The sequence below is a fragment of the Manacus candei genome, unplaced genomic scaffold (assembly GCF_025592945.1).
Source record: "Manacus candei isolate 608988 ecotype Guabito, Panama unplaced genomic scaffold, ASM2559294v1 h1tg000020l, whole genome shotgun sequence".
Taxonomy (NCBI): domain Eukaryota; kingdom Metazoa; phylum Chordata; class Aves; order Passeriformes; family Pipridae; genus Manacus; species Manacus candei.
Window position 1 is genome coordinate 3,085,422 of NW_026138068.1, and position 21,375 is coordinate 3,106,796.

The 21,375-nt window shown below is 41.8% G+C and overlaps 2 protein-coding genes across 2 annotated transcripts in view; one reads left to right on the forward strand and one right to left on the reverse strand.

Moving 5' to 3' along the window:
* The window catches only part of VPS33A (VPS33A core subunit of CORVET and HOPS complexes), a 117,170-nt gene that overhangs the window by 86,826 nt on the left and 8,969 nt on the right, over positions 1-21,375 (forward strand). The gene's annotated exons all lie outside the window — the stretch shown is intronic.
* On the reverse strand, positions 1,267-21,356 carry BCL7A (BAF chromatin remodeling complex subunit BCL7A). The gene is made up of 6 exons (XM_051785766.1): positions 21,112-21,356; positions 13,306-13,387; positions 10,068-10,164; positions 8,302-8,469; positions 5,304-5,425; positions 1,267-4,430 (listed from the first exon to the last, which is right to left on the reverse strand). Exons 1-6 carry the CDS (start codon positions 21,201-21,203, stop codon positions 4,359-4,361), a joined length of 633 nt encoding a protein of 210 aa, XP_051641726.1. The 5' UTR covers positions 21,204-21,356; the 3' UTR covers positions 1,267-4,358.

Genomic DNA, 21,375 nt, shown 5'->3' on the forward strand with positions numbered 1-21,375 from the left:
ATCTTGAGTCACATCCTTGCTGCAACCTGTATTCTCTCTCTCCAGTTCCACCCTGTATGTAACTCCTTTATATACGTCTGTTAGTTCAATTCACTGATCTGGAGAAGGAAAAAAACCAACTACATGGCAGTTTCTTCCCAGATTAGTGAACTGTAGGGGTTAATGGGGATGTTATGAGCACCCCAGCAAATGCAAGGCAGGGAACAAACCCAACTGGGAGCAGGCAGGCTGGGCTCGCCCCTCTGGGAGCAATGAGCCAGCAGGGCAGTCCAGCTGCCTGTGGAACCACAGGCCACTTTGGGACAGAGCACATAGAACACTAAAAATAAGCTGGACACTTTATATCCACCTTGAATGTAAAGAATCTTTCCAAAACTCCTCAGGAGTTTTACCCTTGCAAGCATTGGACTCGAGCTTGTATCCAAACTGAAGCACATTTCCACACTGCCCTCCCTCCTCCCTCCAATTTAAGTTACTGCAACACATAACCTGAGTACCAAATGAGGAATTTGGTACTTAAATTACCTTAAATTACCACATTATTCTGCAGGTTGCTGTAATTACATGGGCCATATCTATTCTGTTTGTTGTTCTTACAACCGCCGCCTGCCCCACCACACTGTCAAGACACCTTTGGACTGCTCAAAGGTGAATCATTTTACACATTACCAAACAAGACAGCACCACAAATGAACATTTAAAAATGCCATTTATAAAAACAGAAATTTATTGTAAATTAAAAAAAAAAAAAAACAAACCAAACCAAACTGAGGTTAAGTTTCTTGATAAAAATTATTCACACAGCATTCGTGTTGTGATTTTTTATTTTATTTTTTTTTGAAATGAAACCATTGTACATTGTACAAACCATAACTACCGATGGAATAAATAAGTGAAAAATTATACTGCTGTACAACACACACACACACAAATCATAAGATGGAAAACGATTAGGTATTGAAGAAAACAAAATTCTTTACACCTTCTAACAGGCCCTTAGATATAAAGAACATTCCAAAACATGACAATGTTTATGTATGAAGATAGCCACCCAAAACCGATATTTTATACTGCCTTGTTGATTTATTTTTTTTTTGTTGTTTTGTAAGTGCCAGCACTTTTTGGAATGTTTTAACAACTACTTTCCCAAGCATAAAAATTCCAAGGAATAGTTCTGCTATAAAATGTTTGGCTGAGTAAATCGCTTATCTGGAAGGCCTTCCCACGTGTTCCACAAACTCAGCTAAGTTACTTGCTTGCTTCTAGTTTCTTTATTTTTTTTTCCTTTTTTTTTTTTTCTTTTTTAGTTTTTTATTTATTTATCTGTAACTGAAGCTCCAACATTCAGCATTGTAGCAAGGAAGCACTTCTTGATATTTGCACTATTTCTAAAACATCAGCTGTATGAGAACTTTCAGTCATCTTGAAGAAAATTACATCTCTCCTCCTGCTCCACCTCTCAATGCTTTCAATAAACCCTTTTACAGTGAGTTCATAAAACAAGTTTCGGGTAGAGATAGGTCCAAGCCAAAACCAGCTGGATTTAGATCTCGTTTCAAACCTCAGGTGGATTTGAATTCCATATTCTGGTTTGGTCCCATCTGTACTTTCTGGCATTAAAATGTGTTTAATCACATCCGTTGGCCCATAAATGTTATCAGGCACTTCAAAAAAAGACTAATAACAGTCTTATACACTATTTTGGATTTCTTCATACCAGATAATGTCAAAGTCTCTTCCCTTAGAGACTGACAATAACAGGTCTAAGGAACCCAAATCTATCTGCTTGTTCAGTTGTCTGTTGTCACTAGAATCTCTGGTTAAAATAAAAGATCTGAATGTATTCTCTGTAAGCTGTAAATAAAGGATTCCTACCTCAGAAATAAAGCCTCTAGGGAAGATGGTTATGATGCCTTGTCTTGTAAGCCACAGAACAATGAACAGTTCTGAGCAGAAGCCACAGGAGAGAAAAGGAAGTTTATAATTAAACCTGTTGATGTCAATAATGCCAATAAATGCTTCTATCTAATGAAAAATTTGAGGTATTTTTAGTGCTATTTATATATTTTATTTCTTCCTAAAGTACAGGAATTAGTTCCTAAATGAAAAGTCTATTTACTCCCTTGGAAACATCTACAAAATGAAAATTAAAAACTTGCTGCGATGCACCTGAAGAGAGGGATTAGTAAACACGACTAGTTGTCAAAGGTGGCATCAGATTTGTTTTGTTTTAGCATTAAAAACAACAAAAAGTTAGTAAATCAAAAATATTTTAAAAGTTTGAATCTTTCTAGATTTGCCCATTTAATATATCAATAGAACTTCTCACAAAATATCACTTAAATCTGAATGTAATATACATACAAATCAATCATCATGGACCAGTTATCCACATTTTAGGCATACACACAATTCAAGAGAGAATTCTACCGTTTCATTGCATATATTGTGCAAATTCAGTTTTTGGCTCCTCATTTCCTTGTTTTCAGGATGTTAACGGACTTCATGATCAGACCAGAAATCCCAAAAGCTTATTAGGGAGCACGCTGTTTTCATGAATGATTTGCAATCCGATTTTATTCAGTTAAAATCCAAAAAAGTTTTATTTCAACATAAAGGAAAAGTTCTGAAACTGAGTGTCATAGGTTACGTGGAGTTCAGTCCTACAAGCATCTTACGGAAGGTCAGTATTGGCTCCCCACTCCTCCCTCCCCCTGTTCCCTCCCCCCAATTCCTCATTGCTTTTCCTAAGAAAGTGGTAATTGCAAATGTAATGCAGTAGTCTAAGTGCAAGCCATTTTCACTATTGGAGAATCCCAACCTAAACAAGCTTCATGAAGAGCTAATCATGAAAATGTATCGACTGGAAGCAATTTCTCCTTTTCACCTAAAAAAGTATTTACAGTTTTCAGCTTACAAACTACACTTACAAACCATTTCCAGAGCTGTGAGATCATAGTTTAAATTACAAGTTCCATCTCCCACACCAAGTGAGGACAGAGTCAGGGCCTGATCCAGCAGTATGTGCATATGGATGGATGTGTGTGTGTGCATGGAAGTGGGAAACGAGCGGTTCCACCGACACTGGGGGTTTATTCCCTGGAAGTTCAAAGCCCACTGGAAGACCAGACCCTTGTGACCTGATGCAGATGGTTCTGCTCGCCACGAATTTGAAGGGAGTTGCACCTACCTCGTGCCTTTCCATCAAGTTTAGCATAAGCACACTTTAGTTGGGAGAGAAGGAACATTTCTAACTGATGTGGGGACTATGGAGACAACAAGGCTTATTTACAAGACTTGCTGAAAGAGAAAAGGAAACCCCCAATACAGTATTTTCCTGGAACACAGAAGTAAACATCTCATAATGAAACAGTACAATGAAATCCAGTTCAGTGAAAACATGATATCAAAAAAGACCAATTGAAAATAAACTGACTGTGCATCAATCCCTTTGATCCTATTTATGTACATAGTGGAACTTTTCTGTAAAGTTGTACCCAGTACAGAGATCTGGACCTAATACGTAAGTATTTTAAGTGTCTGTGTTATAGTATATATTCAGATCTGGACTATAAATGGTAAACAGATCATGTTAACTTCTGATGAAGTTAAGTATTTAGAAGACCAAATTTACAGTTGCGAATGCCATGCATTCAATAAAAGATCTCCACTACAGCTGCTAAAATAAAACATCAAGCTCCTTTTTCTCCTTGGACTCCAAGAGTGAAAATGGCTTCCTGATCTATAGTTGTTTAAAAATTTAAGCACCAGGGATTTAAAACTTAAAAACGAAACAAAAAACCCCAAACAAACAACAAAAAAAGAAAAAAAAAAGAAAAAAAAAAAAAAGCCTTACTACATGGCATTATACAAACATAGGCCACTTTGCAAAGGAGACAGTTGCAAAACAACTTTTAAAAGTTAGCACTGTTTTCAGAACACAAGGCACAAAACAAAAGCAGACATCACGCCAGAACAATGAACTTCACATGAAAGCTAATACCTGACCTGTACCATCCTTAAATATCTTACAATGTTAAATAGAGAAATGAAAAAAAAATACAGCAGCAACATAATTGTAATTTTGACTTTAGAAACAGTGCGTAGACCCCTCCTGAGTTGTTTACTCCAACCATTTCAGAGACAGTAACTTAAAAGTTCTCAATGTTTGTTTCACAGGAAAAAGTTTTCAGTGTCTGAGAAGTTAAACCTTTGTTAGGCTTTCTTGGATTTTTGCTTGGTAACTTGAAAAGTTAGGAGTTCTGTCCTCATCCAAGAGAAGATGCTTAAGTAAGGTTGTTCTATAATTAAGCCCACTGATGTACCTTACATAAAATCTGACCAGAAAAATCTATAGTCTAAATCTCTTCAACATTTTGTTGGGAAGCCTCTACTTTCATCTTTTTAGAAGGTGGCACTCCTTCAGAGTCCTTAATGAGGGGGAAAAGAAAAACAGCCACGTTATCATTGCACTGAAGTTGAGGCACCGTAAACATCAAACAAACAGCACCAAAATGTCACGTGTGACAGCCAAAGCATCCCTGGATGCCAGAACAACATTCCCAAGTGCATCTGCTTCCTGAAATCACTCCTCTACTTACTTCTTACCTCGACATCTTTACACTTGTTGTCGTCTACAAAGGGCAAAATTTTAGTTCCGGGCTAAAAACCACAGTGAATATTCCAGGGAACAGCAGGGTCACCCTGCCCCAAGCACACGGGGATTTCCTCCTGCTGTAGCCAGAGCAACCTCTACAGTTCAGAACAGGCAGGCTGGGGAAGTGCCAGGTGTGCACTGGAACAAACCACTGACCCACAGGAAAACCAGTGGACAGAGCAGTGCTCCCTGAGGATCTGGAGTTGTCCTGCCCTGAGAAGGGCACACCTAAAAGGATAATTTCTTTCTCCCACCTGCCCAGAATTTTTCAGTGTATCAGCAAATAAATATCCAAACATCTCATCCACTGAATCTATAAAAATTAACTTTCCTAACTGCCTATGCATTTACCTTTGTAGAAGGCATTTTACCTCTGAATGGTCCTCAAAGGGGCCTGCTCAGTAGGTTTGGTCCAAGCAATTTATTAATGCAAAATTTTATTCCATTACAAAACACAGACTGGTTTTTAATAACCAAAACGTCAAACAGACCAATCTGGTCTTACTGTTCCAATTATGTGAAATTCAAGAAGCCAGTCACCTTTGGAAATTATTCTAAATATACGACTGGCCTCCTTATTTTTTTTTTTAGTAAAAAAAGAGTTTTTCCAAAATCCAAGTAATTGAGCTTCTGCACTTTAAGTTACCTGAGAGTTTTTAGATGCCTCTGTAATTATATCATTTTCTCCAGAGGACTGAATTTCTGCTTTCTCTGAACTATTCATGGAATTTTCCATTGAAGACTGTGAATTCTGTTCATCAGAGGTATCTGAAATTTCAAGAAACAATTTTAAGCAAACAAATGAAAGCATTCAGCAGGAGTTTTTAGGATGGCTTCCCATCAGCAGCATCCCAAGCACACGCATTTCACCCACGTGTAATGGTTAATGATAACATACATAACTGTGTGAATACCATGAATTAAGCTCCAAGTGCAGGATCACAACGTGGCTGCTGGCAGAGCTTCTCCTTCCCAGTGCCGGCAGCAGAACCCTGGGATCAGACCCTAGAGGGAGCCAGGCTCCCACACACCCTCACCCAGCAGTGTCAGGGCCAGCAGCAAACAAGTCTCAACACAAACTGACTGCAAACAAACTTCCTCCAAAGCAGAAGGAAAAGGCTGCTACAGAAAGGGCTGAACTGTGATAACTAACAGGTCTAAAACTGTGTGGCTAGGGAGAGAATAAAATCACCTGAATCAAAATTCAGCCATATATTTAAAATCCACTTTTTTTGCTGGATACTACTTTTAAGATAGAATTTAGAAATTCAGCTAACTAGCTTAACCATTAAGGTTGTAGAATGTTTAATTTTGGTGCACAGCTGTGGAGAAGTCTCCCAGCCTGTTCCTGTTTTCAATTTTCATTGGGATTTTTTGTTGTTGGGTTTTGTTTTGTTTTGGGGTTTTTTGGTTTTGTTTAGTTGTTTTTTTAAACCCTTCTCTCTCTCAAAACATGACTTACAGAGGACTCAAGGCTAAAGCATCCATTCACTCGAGAGAGGCCAGGGGCACTTTAAATGTCTTCACAGGTTAAAGATCCCTGGAAGTTTAACAAAGTGTGTCCAGAAGCAGAGAACCAACAAAAAAACTCAAACCAAACAAAAAACTTCACTATTCAAACCCTTCTGACTGTAAAAGGTCAGTTATAGTTCTTCCAGTATCCACTTCAGGAACAGTTTAAGGACCCCATTCTTTCCTTCAACTCATTTAAAAATCCTTTTTGACTTAAATTCTCAGAAGTGTGTGTGAAGTTTTATGAAGCGATCCCTCCATAGATCCCTGACCCAAGAAACTTGAATTTATTCCAGATGAAGAGCAATGCAAGATCAAAACAATTCTGGACATCTTTGGTTAACAAAGATGACATAACCAGTGAGTAATGGATATTTTTGTGACACACTGTATAAAAAGCATCACAAGCACTTCTGAGTTCAAGCAATGCCCATGATGAGCACCTCAAAGATCACACTCAGCAAACTCGGTCAGAATCCTCTTCCTGTCCATGTCTCACCAGAAAAGCATCTCCATGCTGATAGAGAAACAAGTCCCAAGGGTCAAAAGGAATTTCAATTTGAATTTTTGCAGTGTCTGTCTCAGCAGACACTGAGCTGAGGAGCTCTGCCACGTGCCCATCTCCCCACCACAGACTCCTCATGGCCACTGTTCTCTTCCAGGTGCTCCCAACAATACACTTGGGCTGCTGCTGACCTTTGGGCAAGGGGACCTTGTATTTTAAACAGCCAAGTCCCAATGCCTGTTCACACAGCAAACTGTTTTCAGTGCACCTGTTTGGTTTAAGAAGTCCTCCTCAGGCATTTCTGCCCACCCAAACTGTCCTCTGACTTAAAAGAACCTTCCTGATTTCAGTGGAGCAACGTGAGATAGAGGTGCAAGGTCCTTAACCCTGTCCAGTTGAATAATGTCACAATTCCAGGGCTCTGATTGATCCCTTTGGTAGATAAATGTTTACTAAACTGTATAACACAGCACATAACCAATAGAAAAAACCCCACATTAACAACAGGTATTTTTTACCATTATATCTCCCTTTCATTTTACAGTAACTGACTCTGGAGCTAATCCAGAGGACTGGGTGTGATTTTCCCTGAACTTAAATTTAGCCAGGGGAGCTTTGTAATGACTTCACATCACCAGGTTCAGACAGTGTTACTCCTAGGAGTAAACCCTTACCATTTAACGTGGCCAAATATGCAAGCTGAGATTTTCTTTGAAGGAAATGGTGCTCTGATTTATTTCAATTTGCTGACAGTTCTGTTGTTGAGTTTTAGCCCCAGTTAACAATGACAATATTTAACATACTTCACCACCAGTGTTACTGAGATAAAGGCTCTAAATTTAAATTGGTGAAGAACTAAATCAGGAGGGCATAATTTAATTGCTTTGCTATGGGAAGAATTCTGCAACCAAATCATTAGAATGGTGTTAAGGACATCTTTTATCTGTTATAATAGGACGAAGGAAGTTATCTTTCCACGAATATAAACACAGAGCACTTTTCAATTACCTAAAATACCATTTAAAGAGTGAGGTTCAGAACAATCTCTTAACCCACATGTATTTTTAATCTGTGCACAACGGCAGTACAATCTTGTAATGCTTTTAGAAAATTAGGACAGAATTCAGAGCTCACTTCCGAATAACTAATTAGCAGGGTTAAGAAAAAAGAAAGCTTACATTATAGTTTAGACAATTTTAAAAAATAATTTCAAATTATCTCACCTCCATTTCACTTTCTTACTAGATAACAAACACTCACAGACCCACACAAAGTAATACCCTCCAGGGTTTGTGTGATTACATGGTAGCTGCCATTTCAAAGATGAAGAATTCTTTCACTTATAAATTATTTCTTCTTTCAAGGCTGAGATTATGACAACAATAAACCAAGTATTTTGTCTCTCTCTGAAAAGACCCTGAATGTCAATGTGACCTTTCCAGTTGTATGAAGGATCATCAGGAAGTCAGAGACATTGTGGCCCATTTTCACATAAATGCTGAGAATTCAGCAACCGTCTCTTTCAAAATGTTATTTTTTTCAGTTCTCAAAGTGGATAAGCAAATAAATGACACACTAAAGGATAACATTTTTTTGTTTGGCTTTGAAGGTGGCCTTCCCAGCTTACCTTCTGAGCCAGGCTGCTCCTTTGCCTCTGCCTGAGTTTCGTCAGACTTGACTTCAGTGCCGTCTGCTTGTGTTGCCAAGTTCTGCTCTGGTGCTGGACTTGAATTACTACTGTTTTCTTGTTTTATTGGAGAAGCATCAGCTATTGAACTCTGGTTGCTATTGTCATCTGTTAACAAAAGAGTGAAAAACAAGGAAGTTTAATGTGACAAGACACAAAGCAAACCTTAATTCCTCCATATTTTTCCTGTGTTATTCCCTGGTAACACATGATATAATTTAGCTCATTAGGGATCAAGTCCAAGCATTCAGACTAACACTACATCTAACTTTTTTCCACACCAGCCTAAGGAGTTTTCTAGCAGTTACTAAAAATCAGAAAACTTCAAAAAACAGGTTCGAACTAATTTTATACATCAAACCCAAGAGTGTTTTACTCAGCTCTCATCCAAAAGAACCCAGAATTTTGCAGTATGAATAAACCAGATCAACTGAACTGACAGTCTCATTAAGGGCTAATCAAGTGTTCACACTTCAGATTTACAAATACCCATCACTCCATTGTTCAGATGAGCAGATGTTTTTTGAAATGTGTCCTGAAGGTCAAAAAAAACCCAGCCCAAAACCCCTCAAAAAAACCCCATCAAGATAAAACATAACATCCAGTCCCAATATCAATAGTTTCTAAGGGATAATTGTCCAGGAAATTCCCAAGCCCTCAAAGACCTGGATCACAGTAAGTTTCTGCAGCACAGATATTGTCTCTGTAGTCAGAGATCAGATTAAGTTTATCATGGAATTGTACAGTCTGCCTTAAAAACATAAATTATATATGATAAAAAAGCAAGTAGTATATTCACCTTGTGGATGAGAGCAACAAGACTTATGACCTGACCAAGGCAAAAAGCCAAGAAGTTTGAAACAGATGAAAAATTAATGCAGATCTGTGAAAATCCTGCTCAATCCTTTAATTGCAAGACCATACTTGCTGTGAAAACTGCAAAAACCAACCAGGAGGCAATAGAAATGCAAATAAAACTGAAATGAAAAATTTACAACCCACTAAAGAGTGATCCCCTCTTATCAGCTCAAATAGTGCTGCTTTCTCAGCCATAATTGTTATCCAAACAGCCAGAAGGTAAAAACTTGAAACAGAGCTGAGCTGTGCAAACTCCTCTGTAATAAACACCAGGTTAACACTCAACAGTCACACTTTAAAAAAAAAAAAAATAAAATAAAGTTGACCTAATAGTGCCTGACTGGCAAGCCAAAAAATATTTCCTTAAGCACTTAATTTCATCAGGCTGAAGAAGAAGGAAGACAACACAGAACCACAGCTTGCCTTCTTGGCTCTTGCAGAATTCTTTTGACCTTAATCAGTTAGAGAGTTAATAAGTACAAAACCTGCACTAATTGTAGGAGGTACCACTGAGGCTTTGGGGATTTTTTGGTTCTTCAAGCAGCAAACTCCACAGAGTTACTACTTCACCTCAGTGTAGTATTTTGAAAAGTAGATATTTCTAATTTTCTGTTTTGCTTCACTAACAGTTCCCCCCCCACTCATAGCCCAAATAAAAATGTGGTTTAAACAACTGTTAGTACATCCACAGGAGAGAAGTCCAAGGTACCAAATAAGCATCTGATGCTGTTTTCACTTTGACTCCATCACACTACCCACACATAGGAGCAAGGCTGGATCTGATGTTGTTGGCTTACACCTGCAGAGCAGTGCAGGGGGGGAATTGGGGCTGCCCTTCTCCCACTCACCGTGCATGTCCATCATCCCTGGGGAGGAGCTGTTCTCTGGGGTGGTCACTTCAGAGCCACATTTTTCATCTTTGCCTTTTTTCTTATTCTTATTTTTCTGAAAAACAAAAGGCATCACACACAAATGAGATACCACCACCACAAAGAGAAATCCGTGTTGCAGTATAAACCCCTCATCACTCATTACTTCCATAAGCACCTCTTAATTTCAAGTGAGAAATAAAGCCAGTGTGATAATAACTGCCATTATCAATAATGCATTAGTCCCAATAACTGCAGGGCTGTTTTCCCATTTGCATTCTTCTTGACACAGAACACTAGGATTTATGGGAAATTCTAACAACAGCACTAAACATGATCTTAAAGCTCTTTTCCGACCTGAACAATTTTGTGATTCTGTTCTTCATCTTCAAACTGCACCATTTCTGTAAAAAGTACAGAAGTTCTCAGAAACCCTCCTGGTTCTCCACACAGGAATCTGAGGCACAGTGATTAAAGGGTTTGCTGCAACAGACTCTGAGAACTTGGCAGGTGCTGCTGCCAACTCTGTACTCAGCCCTAAGAGCTACAGAAGCAAGGTCAAAGGAATCTCTGCTACACCAGGAACAGGGAATAATATTCCTGATCAGAGGCAGGGCTGAGATCCACCAAAACACCCTATTTCTGAGCTCCCAGCTCTGCTCTGTGTAGTTTATGTGTATGAACACACCACTACCTAACCCAGTACATTGTCCCTTTCCTATCAGGAAGCTTCAAGAGCACACCAAGACACTGTGCACCACAGGAATGACAAAGATCATGAATTTTACACTCAAGAAACAGCTTTTTACCTCCTTCTCAAAGACCAACACTGCAGAGGTCTCCTCCTTCCCTACAACCGATGCTGTTTCTTCATTCTAACTAAAAGATGGATTAAGAAAAATCAGACTGGCCTAAAACAAAGAGCACAAGCACGACAGCCCTGCGTGGGCACCTGGTCCCAACCTGCTCAGGACTGACCCCAGCACAGACCAGAAGCACTAAAACAAAGGCAGAGCCCGTGGATCCATCACGTGGGAACCCTGTGCCTGCCGAGGGATGCAGCATTTCCAATGAGGAGGTGACGTAACCAGTCTCCCAGGAGAAGGAGCAGCTGCACTGCTTTTGGAGGATCCTGCTGCCTGCTGAGGACACAATGGGAAGCCTGACTCCAGGAAGAACACTCTCAACCCATCCTTTTGGACAGAGAGCGTCTTCCAACAGGGGAAGGAACTAAAACACAATCAAATATTGTCTAAGACTGCAGAAGAAATTCAACAAGTGATATCTGGGAAAGACTTTTGTCTTTATTTTAAACGTATTATTTAGGTTATTTTTAAACTGTATTTTTTCTTCAGAGAAGCCAGATTTTACTCCCTAATATACAAAACAGAGGTGAGAGTACATGGACTTCTTTACCTTTGCAAAATGAAAGTTCAGAGAGGTCATAATATCTCTCAGGTTTGGTTTTGTTATTTTTTTTAAAGGCAATAAAGACACTTTTGCCACAAAAGAAATATTGAAAATGACAGCAAGCAATTTAAGCTGCAAAGTGTTTTACAAAGGTTTAACCATCAAAGTGTTGAGCTCTAGAACAGCCTTCCAGACCCAATAGGAGGAAAAGAGCCCAGCTAACTGTAGTTCAAAGAAATGTCAAAGTGTCTTAGGAACAGCACATGAGGGGGGAAGAAATCTAATCTCTGTTCACTAAAATCAAAGACAACTTCCATTTGAAACAGGAAAGGTCCCATCTTCCTACTCTAGTGAAAAGCAAATACACTGTCTGCTCCTTCACAGTGGATGAAATTGGATATAAAGGAATGTCCACAAAATTAAATAGCCAAAATTATCCCTGCTTGGTATTTATTTGTAAAATACATGCACTTGTTTTATTTGTGAGAACTTCCAGAGCAAGAAGACAGAAACCTTGTGACATCAATGCTGCAACAACTGCAGCATGAAAAGAGTGTGACTGTAGGACACCAAAGTAACTGGTCTTGAACAAGTGTCCCAATTTCAGCAAATCTGGAGTCTCAACCTACAGATGATGGCTCAGAAAACACAATTAAACTGCACAGAGACCATTATATAAACCCATTCTTCATAACAGGGAATTTGACTTCAGGTATCAGTGACCTTGAAAATTCATCCAGAAGCTCACTTAGAAATTCTATTTCCAAGTCCCACAGCACCCATCCTGCAGGAACACCTTCACTGCAGGAAAATGATTTTCAGAAGCCATGAACCTAAATATCCTAAATCTTGCACTCTCTCTCACATAGATAGCACACTTCCCCCCCTCCCATGTATTATAAATAAAAAAATCAAGACCTAACATTTGACAACTAGAAACAATGAAGAGATTTCTGTAAAGAAGGTTTCCCAGTTGCTAAGGGGTTACTTCACAGAGATGCTGCTCAAGCACTGGAAGAACCCAAGAGGTTTCCCACAACTTTGACAGTCACTGATATATGTGGGACAACCAAAGGCACAGAAAGAAACAAAGTAAAAGCACGTGAAGCCCAAGGAAGGAGTACCAAACTTGGCATATATATTTTACTATGATATCATTGATTAGTTTTCTATTACAATATTTCAACTTTAAAAAAAGCAGTGTTTTGAAAATCAATTTGTAAGTCCCACCCACTTCGATTTTTACAGCAATTTTTATGCCACATGAACAGTGCACACTAAGAACACAAACATGATGCATACACAGAACATTTATGAAGAGAAAACACACATTGCAATAGAAGTGTTTGTGCTGTATTACTTGGGCTGGACATCTTAATACAAGCCATCTCAGTTCCACAGGGTTTTCCTGCCCTCACATCAGTGTTTTGCACCTATTTTTGAGCAAAACAGAGAATACTCTGCCCGGTTCCAAACCACCTACTTTCCTCTGAAACATCAAGTAGAAGGAGGGAAAATGGTCAATGTCTGAACTTTCCCTCCCCACTTCCCAGTTGTTATATTAGAGAAAGGTTTAAAAAATCAATTTCAAGCTGAATATTCCACAGTTATCTGAGAACTGATCCCAGCTGACTCCAGGAAGACTCACCCACTGACCCATCAACATCACTTTCCGTAGAGATCAACATCTCCCTGGAGCGTGCAAGACCCACACCAGCCTCAGCTTAAGGCTCTGAGAAGACCAAGAATATTTCTTTGGATTTTCCCTAAACACAAGGAAAAAGCAGAGACTGCAGGATATACTTACATCATCGACCTTGGGCTCTGTTACTGGGACCCATTTGTAAATCCTTAGGGATGTGTCGCCAACTGTCACCCACTTCTTCTCCCTAGAAAATTACAATGCAGGAGAAGTTAAACTTCGAATTCAGAAGACAGTGATCTCCTATTGTAAGTTGTCAAGGATTTAAACAGGCTATTAAGTAGGATGATCTCTATTACATCGTCTTTAGCACTGCATTGTGCAAATTGTTCTTTTCATTTCACAAAGTTGTTAAGAGCACTGCTACCCTCCAGATTTCTCAGGGCTGTTACCTGACTGGGTGAGTAACTGCAGTAGCAGTAATAAGATCTGGATTAAAGGTACAGTTAAGAAGAACAGCAATTGAAAATGCAGATTTAATGCCTACAATTTTCACTTCAGTTTCTAGAGAGCAGAAGAGGGTTTAGACAGACCAGTGTGTTTTGATTGTCATGAAGTTGTTTAATGGCATCAGAAATCTAGATGCATTTTGACCATCTGAGGTTTATTTTGGGGCAGAAATTTGCTGCTGGCAATTTAACATTCACTCCACACCCCTGACAGACAGCTCTGCAATTCCAGCCATAGGAACAACAGCCTCTTTGGAAGCAACGTGTGCCGTGATGCAGAATCCAGACTCTGGAGAGCCCAGCTCTCTGGAAAAGCAAGGCTGAGGCTACCAGAGAGGGAAAAGCATAACCTGGAGCACTGTGCAGGCCCTGCCAGCCGTGAATGGGGACACTGACAAATTGGGAAGGAAATGTGGCTGGAGGGCAGCACCACCTCAGGGGGGCACAGCGGAGAGCACAGGGATGCTCAGCGCCTGGGTGAGGGATGAATTCCCTGAGCTCTCTCCATCAGGATATTAAAAGAAGGTCCACAATGCCAGAGAAATTTCATCCCGTGCCTGTGATCAGTTTTCAGGTCACAGATTCCCACTGCTGGTTCCTGGGTTTGTAAAGCAGCTCTGCAAATGGATCGATTAGAAGTTAACAACAAAGAGCGATTCCATTAAATATTCAGGAACATCTGAAATTAATTTGGCATGAGATCTGAAGCATTATTTTTTTTCCAAAAAACACATTTAAATAATAGATTTGGGATCCAGTTATAGGTTAAAAAGATTTAAAAATGTTTTTTGCAGGATGGGAGAAGCTGGGTGTGACTCCAAATGTGTGATAGCTTCATTTTTAGAGAGGACCTCCAGAATCAAAAGCAGCCACAAACATCCTCCTATTTGTTTTAGCTACTAAAGCCAATCTTTTATTTTCCCTTTAGAAGAGACATTTTCCTGTTTAATTAAAAAAAACCCCTAAACTATATGTGACTATTTGATACATTTTGGATCTGTCTATAAGGAGATTTTAACTTAAGTCCAAAACTATTTGAGATTTATTTCTTTCCCACTGCTCTTCCTGGAGTACAATTTCCCCTCATTGTGTTGGGATACAACCATTTGGGTACACTAGGTGGCTAAAGTATGTCAAAATCCAATTTCACTCTAATTTGGAGCTCTACGTGCGATAAAAATGACAGTGGAGATGAGGGTATGTCAATAATGAGAACATACTTAATTGTGAAGTGATGATCATGACATAATTTGGGGTTTTTTTAAGGATACAAGACAAACTAGGTTTATCTCTACTTAGGAAAACCTTTGAAATTATGGAAATAAAACCAGCTGGAGTTTTGTTTTGGGTGTGGGGAGAGGTGAATAAATGCTATTAAAAAATCAAGATTTTAGTCTTTTCCTACAGCAAAATATTACTTAGAGATGCTGCACTGGAAAACCAAAAGTTCAAGATACCTGTTAGCATCTCAAAGCAGCCTCACACAGCATCTTCACTGGACAGACTGTAGAACACAGGAGGAAACCTATATTAGTAACTTTTTCCTTCTAGTATTAAAGTTAGCCCTGACATTTTAATTCTTTTGAGCTTCTTAAGTACCACTTTAAGTTTTGATAACCCTCAGCTACAGGGATTTTTTTTAACTGAATTCAATACACAGTAATTCAGATAACAATGGGAAGAAGGATATTTTGTGATGGAAGTACACCGACATCCCAGTCCTGCAAACACTCACGGCTGAAAAGAAAACCCCACATCACACTGCTATTATGCAAATATTTTACACGTGGGAGCATTTACAGTATTGAAGGTTTAAGACCACGAAAGTATCAGTAGGAAAAAAAGAAGACAACCTCCTCTAAAATGTAATGAAATCATTTGCAGCACAAACACAAATTTGTTAACAAAGAAACGCAATGACTTTGAGACACTCGAGATCAACAGGGTAAAATAACTTCAAGATTAAAGATGTTTATTGCAAATTAAGCTTAGAATATTATGTGTAATACTTACTGCCTTTGCATTTCACAACCAAACCCAAAATCCAAACAAGCAAACAAACACCCCAAACCCAGTTCTACTCTGACCACTCTTTTTAATCTTTCCTGCATAGACACCATCCCAACCTGCTGGTCAGGGACTTTCCTTCTCATTCCCTGAGAACTGACAATTTACTGATGCTGCCCCATGGCAGGAACTTTGGGAAATGCTGCACAAACCACAAAATACCCTCCCTGACCCAGCACTGGAGTGGAAATGAGGAATTCCTGAGCTCCTGTGCCCAGCCTCTTGTGAGACCTGAAGTAGTTTCTCCCCATTTTCCTGTCTGTTGCACCCACTCATCCCGAGATCCTGAGCAGAATTCCACCCCATCACCTATTCCACCTTTGGTAAGTGATCACTAGGCAAAATATGTTATCACACTACCCTCTGTTATTCCTACAGGTTGGTCTCTATATTGACTGGTGGACTGGAAAAGGTGCCTGATGGAAATCCATCAACCTGACAGTTTATCAGGCTAAAAATGTGGCAACAATCAGCTTTACTTGTCCACTTCTAGCTGATAAACCCCGCAGCTTTACAAAAAAATAATAATTTTGCCTGTTTTAATATCTCTCCTCTTCCTCCATGAATGAATCAGGAGTAACAACAGAAAGTGGCAAAACTTTAAATATCCACAAAAATACTTTTTTCTTTTAATTTTCCACGCCGAAAAGTATCTTCAATATTTTAGTCACAGTAAATTCAGAAACTAACCAACCCAACAGAAACAAACCCTTACATCTATCTGAAATTGTGTTAAAGCATTTTTAAATTCTGAACTGTATCTGCACAGCATTTAAAGGACAGCCAAGGGTACATAGGGTAAGCACTAGTATCAACACTTCTTCAGTGCTTATGCCTGAGGCATACTAATATCCCAGAACTTACATCATTATATACTCAATTCCCCACTCTAAAGAGCCCAAGACTCTTAAATATATTTATATTTTGTATAATAACACTAGAGCTCCACAGATGAGTATCAGATTCCACGTATAAAAGTAATATACGGGTGAGCAAAGACAACAGTGTACGTTACACTTATACAGAAAGTGTCAAGGCAGCTTCTGCAGCAGCACTGAGTGCCAGAAACATTTGATGGCACAGACACAGAAAGCCTTTGCTGCCAATATATCACTCAAGGAAAGGCTTTCCCGCTTGTTTGGCCTTTTCCTGTGGCTCTCATCCATCACAGTGATCTGCGTTTACACACACGGATTTGCTCCCACATACCCCATCTTCTGCTGGTGATCACGAAGTGACGTCATAATGCTGAATTTATCACATCACACTCACTTGCATTGCAACAGAGTTTGGTGAAAATCACAGAATTATGACCTCCCTGTGGGATCAAGCAAAGGAGAGAGGGGAATGGGAAAGAAAATGCCATTATTATACACAAAAAGTGCTGTGAGATGCACAACAACTGACTCTCTGAGGCGCAGGCTTGCCTTCCCGAGCACACCCACTGCTGTGGGGATGTCTGTCTAGTGACTAACGGGAAGGAGCCCCAGACACACGTGGTGTTTATACTGACCAGGCTGCAAACACAGTAAAAAGCCATGCAGCACGACTGGACAAGGACAGGTGGTTACAGACACCTTCCCTCTGAGTTTCCCTAAATACGGCACATTTTGAGAGCCCCCTGTACCTTACACAGGCCAGCACGTTTTAAAGCAAGCCCTGCTTGGTTCCACGTGGCCAGGAGCACCTTTCTAGCAGTGGAGAGAACCATTTACACATGCCAAAACTCTACCTTTAACCTCAGCTTCCACTGAAGTCAGAGAGCACATCCTGGCCCAGAGAGAAATAATCAAAGACAGAAAAAAAAGTATCACAATTCAAGCATCGTAACAGAGTGTTTGGGCCACTACAAAACTTCAGTACATTCCCACACATACACTGGGTATTCTTACTTCAACTGCCACTACTTGAACTGAAATCTTAGCAGGAAACCCAAAAGAGCCAACGCAGCCAGGTTGAAGCAGGGTGGTGATCCAGGGGTAGCAAACAGCCTTTTTCCAAAGACATCATGTTAACAGGTTCTATGTCATAACTCCATTTCAGAGCAAAAGCCTATTTTAAGGAAGCACGAGCAGCAAAACCTGCAGAAGCTCAATCTCTGAGCATTACATACCACACAAAAACATTTTAGCGAGTCTGAATGGAGACAGTGAACAGAAAAGCTACAGCAACATTGCCCAGAAATTCTAAGTAGCCACAGCCAGCAATCCCAACCATTGGCACCAGGTAACACAGCCAGTGGGGACTTTTCTCCTCAACTTTCTCCAAGTACTTTCTTTCATCAGTTGTCCAGGTTCACCTCTTCTTCCTAAGGTGCTACCACTACCCCCAGGTTAGGGCTTTGATGGGCCAGAGAAAGGTCAAAGGATTCTGCAAAGAATTCAAAGACAAGGCAGTGAGCTTTCCTCGTTCCTACCAGGTATTCCAGACCTCAATCCTCACATGTCTGCACAGTTGTCCAAAGGTCCAGCAGTGCTACATACCCATGAAAATTATTTCACTGCCTCCCAAGACATCCTACCACTTATGCCTCCTGCCCATTACTTGTCTTTCAGTAAATGTCTGTATTTTCCTGCATTTAATAAATCCGACTTGGATAAAACCCAAGAATGTTTCCAGTATTTTTCTATTGCTGGCTGAGGGCACAATAGTTTTTGCCCCTCTCATCTTGAGAGCCCACTTAGAATTTACAAGTACTCATCAACCTTTAAGACAAAAACCAGCCCTGTACCTTTCACAATCCAGTGAGAAAAATTAATCTCAGAATTTTTTAAGACAGACTTGAAGAAAAATTATAAGTACTGTTAAAAAACCCCAAACTATTCTCTTACTGTGGAAATTTAACTTTTCTGCCACACGAATACAACGTAACCAGGAATTCCCTAAGCCACGTGCTCTGTGTTTTCCCAAACAGATGCTCATTCACGAGAGTGGTTTAAACAAAGGAGATAAGGTTACAGTAATCTCGAGATAAAAACGTAACAACTTCACTGTTTACTACTAAGTTCCACTAATAACCAGAAGTGCCACGTGCTGCAGATGGATATGAAAAGAAGGGACCTGCATCCAAGGGCTTGCTGTCCAAGAACACTAATTTCCTAAGGAACGAAGTCTGTTCTGGTGGAAGCTGCTTCCCAGCAGGCACGTTCACAGACGTGGCAGCACAGGGATTCAGTAATACCACACAGCAAGGTGCTGCACACCTTCCCAGGTGGATAAAGCTCTGGCTAAAGCCCCTGTCTGCTCAGATGAGTTCACAGTCCCGCCTGCCTCCCTGCTCATCCCTGGCACGCAGCACTGCGAGCACGCAAGTCGCACAAAACTCTGTCCTAGGAAATGTTGGGTGCAAGGTATTTTAATTTTCAGTGGCTGCATTTCCACAGAAGAGCTGTGGATGGCAACAAATTGCTTCTATTATGCAAATGAAACTGCACACTTGGAAATTGCCGATGTGGCTCTTCTGAAGATGCAGGAATTGCCAGTGTGGAAAGTTCAATTTAACAAGCCAAGTCTTCTCAAAGCACTGAAACCACAAAACACAGAATCTCTCTTGCTAATTTCCCACTGTACTTGACTGCAGGTGTAGAGGGAGAATCATGGAATTCACCCTCAAATTATGATTCCTTTAAAAATAAGGAAATTGGTTTATGTAAATACTTGTGGGGTGCACACGCAAAAAGCCATATCAATACTTCTGACAATAACCAACAGAAACATTGCATGATTCCACACAGGAACCCTTTAAAGCAAGTTGTCTCTCACGAGGGTTAACATGTAGAAAAACCTATTTATACCGTAAGATTTCTGTTTCACAGAGAGAGCCATAGCAACTGACATGATGGCAGAGAGCCCTTGCCAAGAAAAAATAAATAAACGAGGTATTTTGTTGAATGGCCAAGCTGCTGTCTGCATTGCCCTCTGAATTCTGCAAACTAGGATTCAAAGGGAGCGTGCTGTGCTCATGAATGAAATACCTACAGACAAAACAGTCCCACACACCCAACCACGCTCCTGTTGGAACAAAAGTCCTGTCACACCGCTGGACATTGTTCTGACCCTCCAAAGCTGGCCCAGCCGTCAGCAAACTGCACTTAAAACACCACCCGAGTAGAAGAGAGTTCCTGAAAGCACCCGGGCTGTTCTGGCTCCCCACACAATGGCTGGATTCTTTGAAATCCACATCTCGTGCCCGGCGTTATTGGACACACGTCCCGATTCTTTGTCTGGCTCACGCCAACGGGCCCGTTCCCGTGCTCAAGGCCATTTAAAGCTCAAACAATCCATTTCACCCCAATAACGAACACGTTCAATTCTGTATTTCCCCCTCTTCTTTTAACGCAAACAAAGCGTGAGCCGAGGATTGCAATAGAAGCGTCCCCTGATTTCACCAGGTACAAACCAGCTGAGTGATGCAGATCAACACTAACCCAAGGGATTTCCCCGTGGATTCCGTATGTTTACAGAAAGTATTTTAAGGTACACACGCACAAAAACTACCGAACAGTCACAACTTGCTGGAAGAGGGATTCACTCTTGAGTCACACTGGCACTGCTCTTTATCCCATCCCAGGTCCCCGCACCGACCGTGCACAACACGGCAGCGACCGCTTCGCTGTATTGTCTCAACACCTCGTGAGGGTTTTTCTAACAAAAGCCGAAAAAAAAAGAGACAAAAGCGGGAAAAGGCCAAAACACGCCGAAGGCCTAACAAAAAGGACTTATTCGGTCGGGGTATAACCCTTCATTACACGATTTAAGGGGGGTTCCAGGGGCAGTTTCGCGCTCTCTCCCGGAGCGCCGGTGGGAGACGATCGCGCTCGGCTTTGCTGCGCTTTTACGCGCAAACCTCGGGAACTTGAGAGGTAAAATAAATAAACAAACAGGCAGCGACAAAAAAAGAAAATAAACTCTCGGGAGCTTTACGGGGGTATTTTTAACATGTTTTGTGGGGCTTTTTTTCTTCCCAGAACACTTCTTGGAGCGCTCTTTCCCCCCGGCGCGGGCGGCGGGGCAGCCCCGGGCCCGCTCCCCGGGCCCTTTGTCGGGGCAGGCGGCGGGAGGTGCCGGGCCCGACTCTCCGCCCGCCCGTGGCCGTGGCGCCCGGCCCGGGACCCGCGGGGGTGTGCGATGGGCCGGGGGGTGCGGGGGGCGGCGGGGGGCGGCGGGGAGGGGGTTCGGCCGCACAATGGAGCCGCCTCTCGCCCTCACACGCCGCCGCCGCCGCCGCCGCCTTCATGTGACTCGCGGAGGAGCGAAATGGCTGCTGGGTGCCGCCGGCTCCCCGCCCCCCGCGGCCGCCGCCGAGCCCCGGCCCCGCGCGGGGCCGGCGCGGGGCGCGGGGAGGCGCGGGGGGGACGCGGGCGCGGGGGGTCCCGGCGCGGCGCGGCCCGCTCACCATTTGCGCACTTTCTCGATGGCCGCCATCACCCGCTTGATATCATCCTTCGCCCGGCTCCGGGTCTCGGCCCGCACCGACCGGCCCGACATGCTGCTGGGGGAGGGGGGGGGGCGGCGGGCTCGGCGGGGAACGCGGCGCTCGGCGCGGCCGGCGGCTGCGGTGCGTGTGTCGGGGCGCCCGCCCGCACAATGCCGGCGCTGCGCGGGGCTCGGCGCGGCTGCGCTCGGCGGCTCCGCTCGGCTCCGCCCGCCCGCCTGCCCG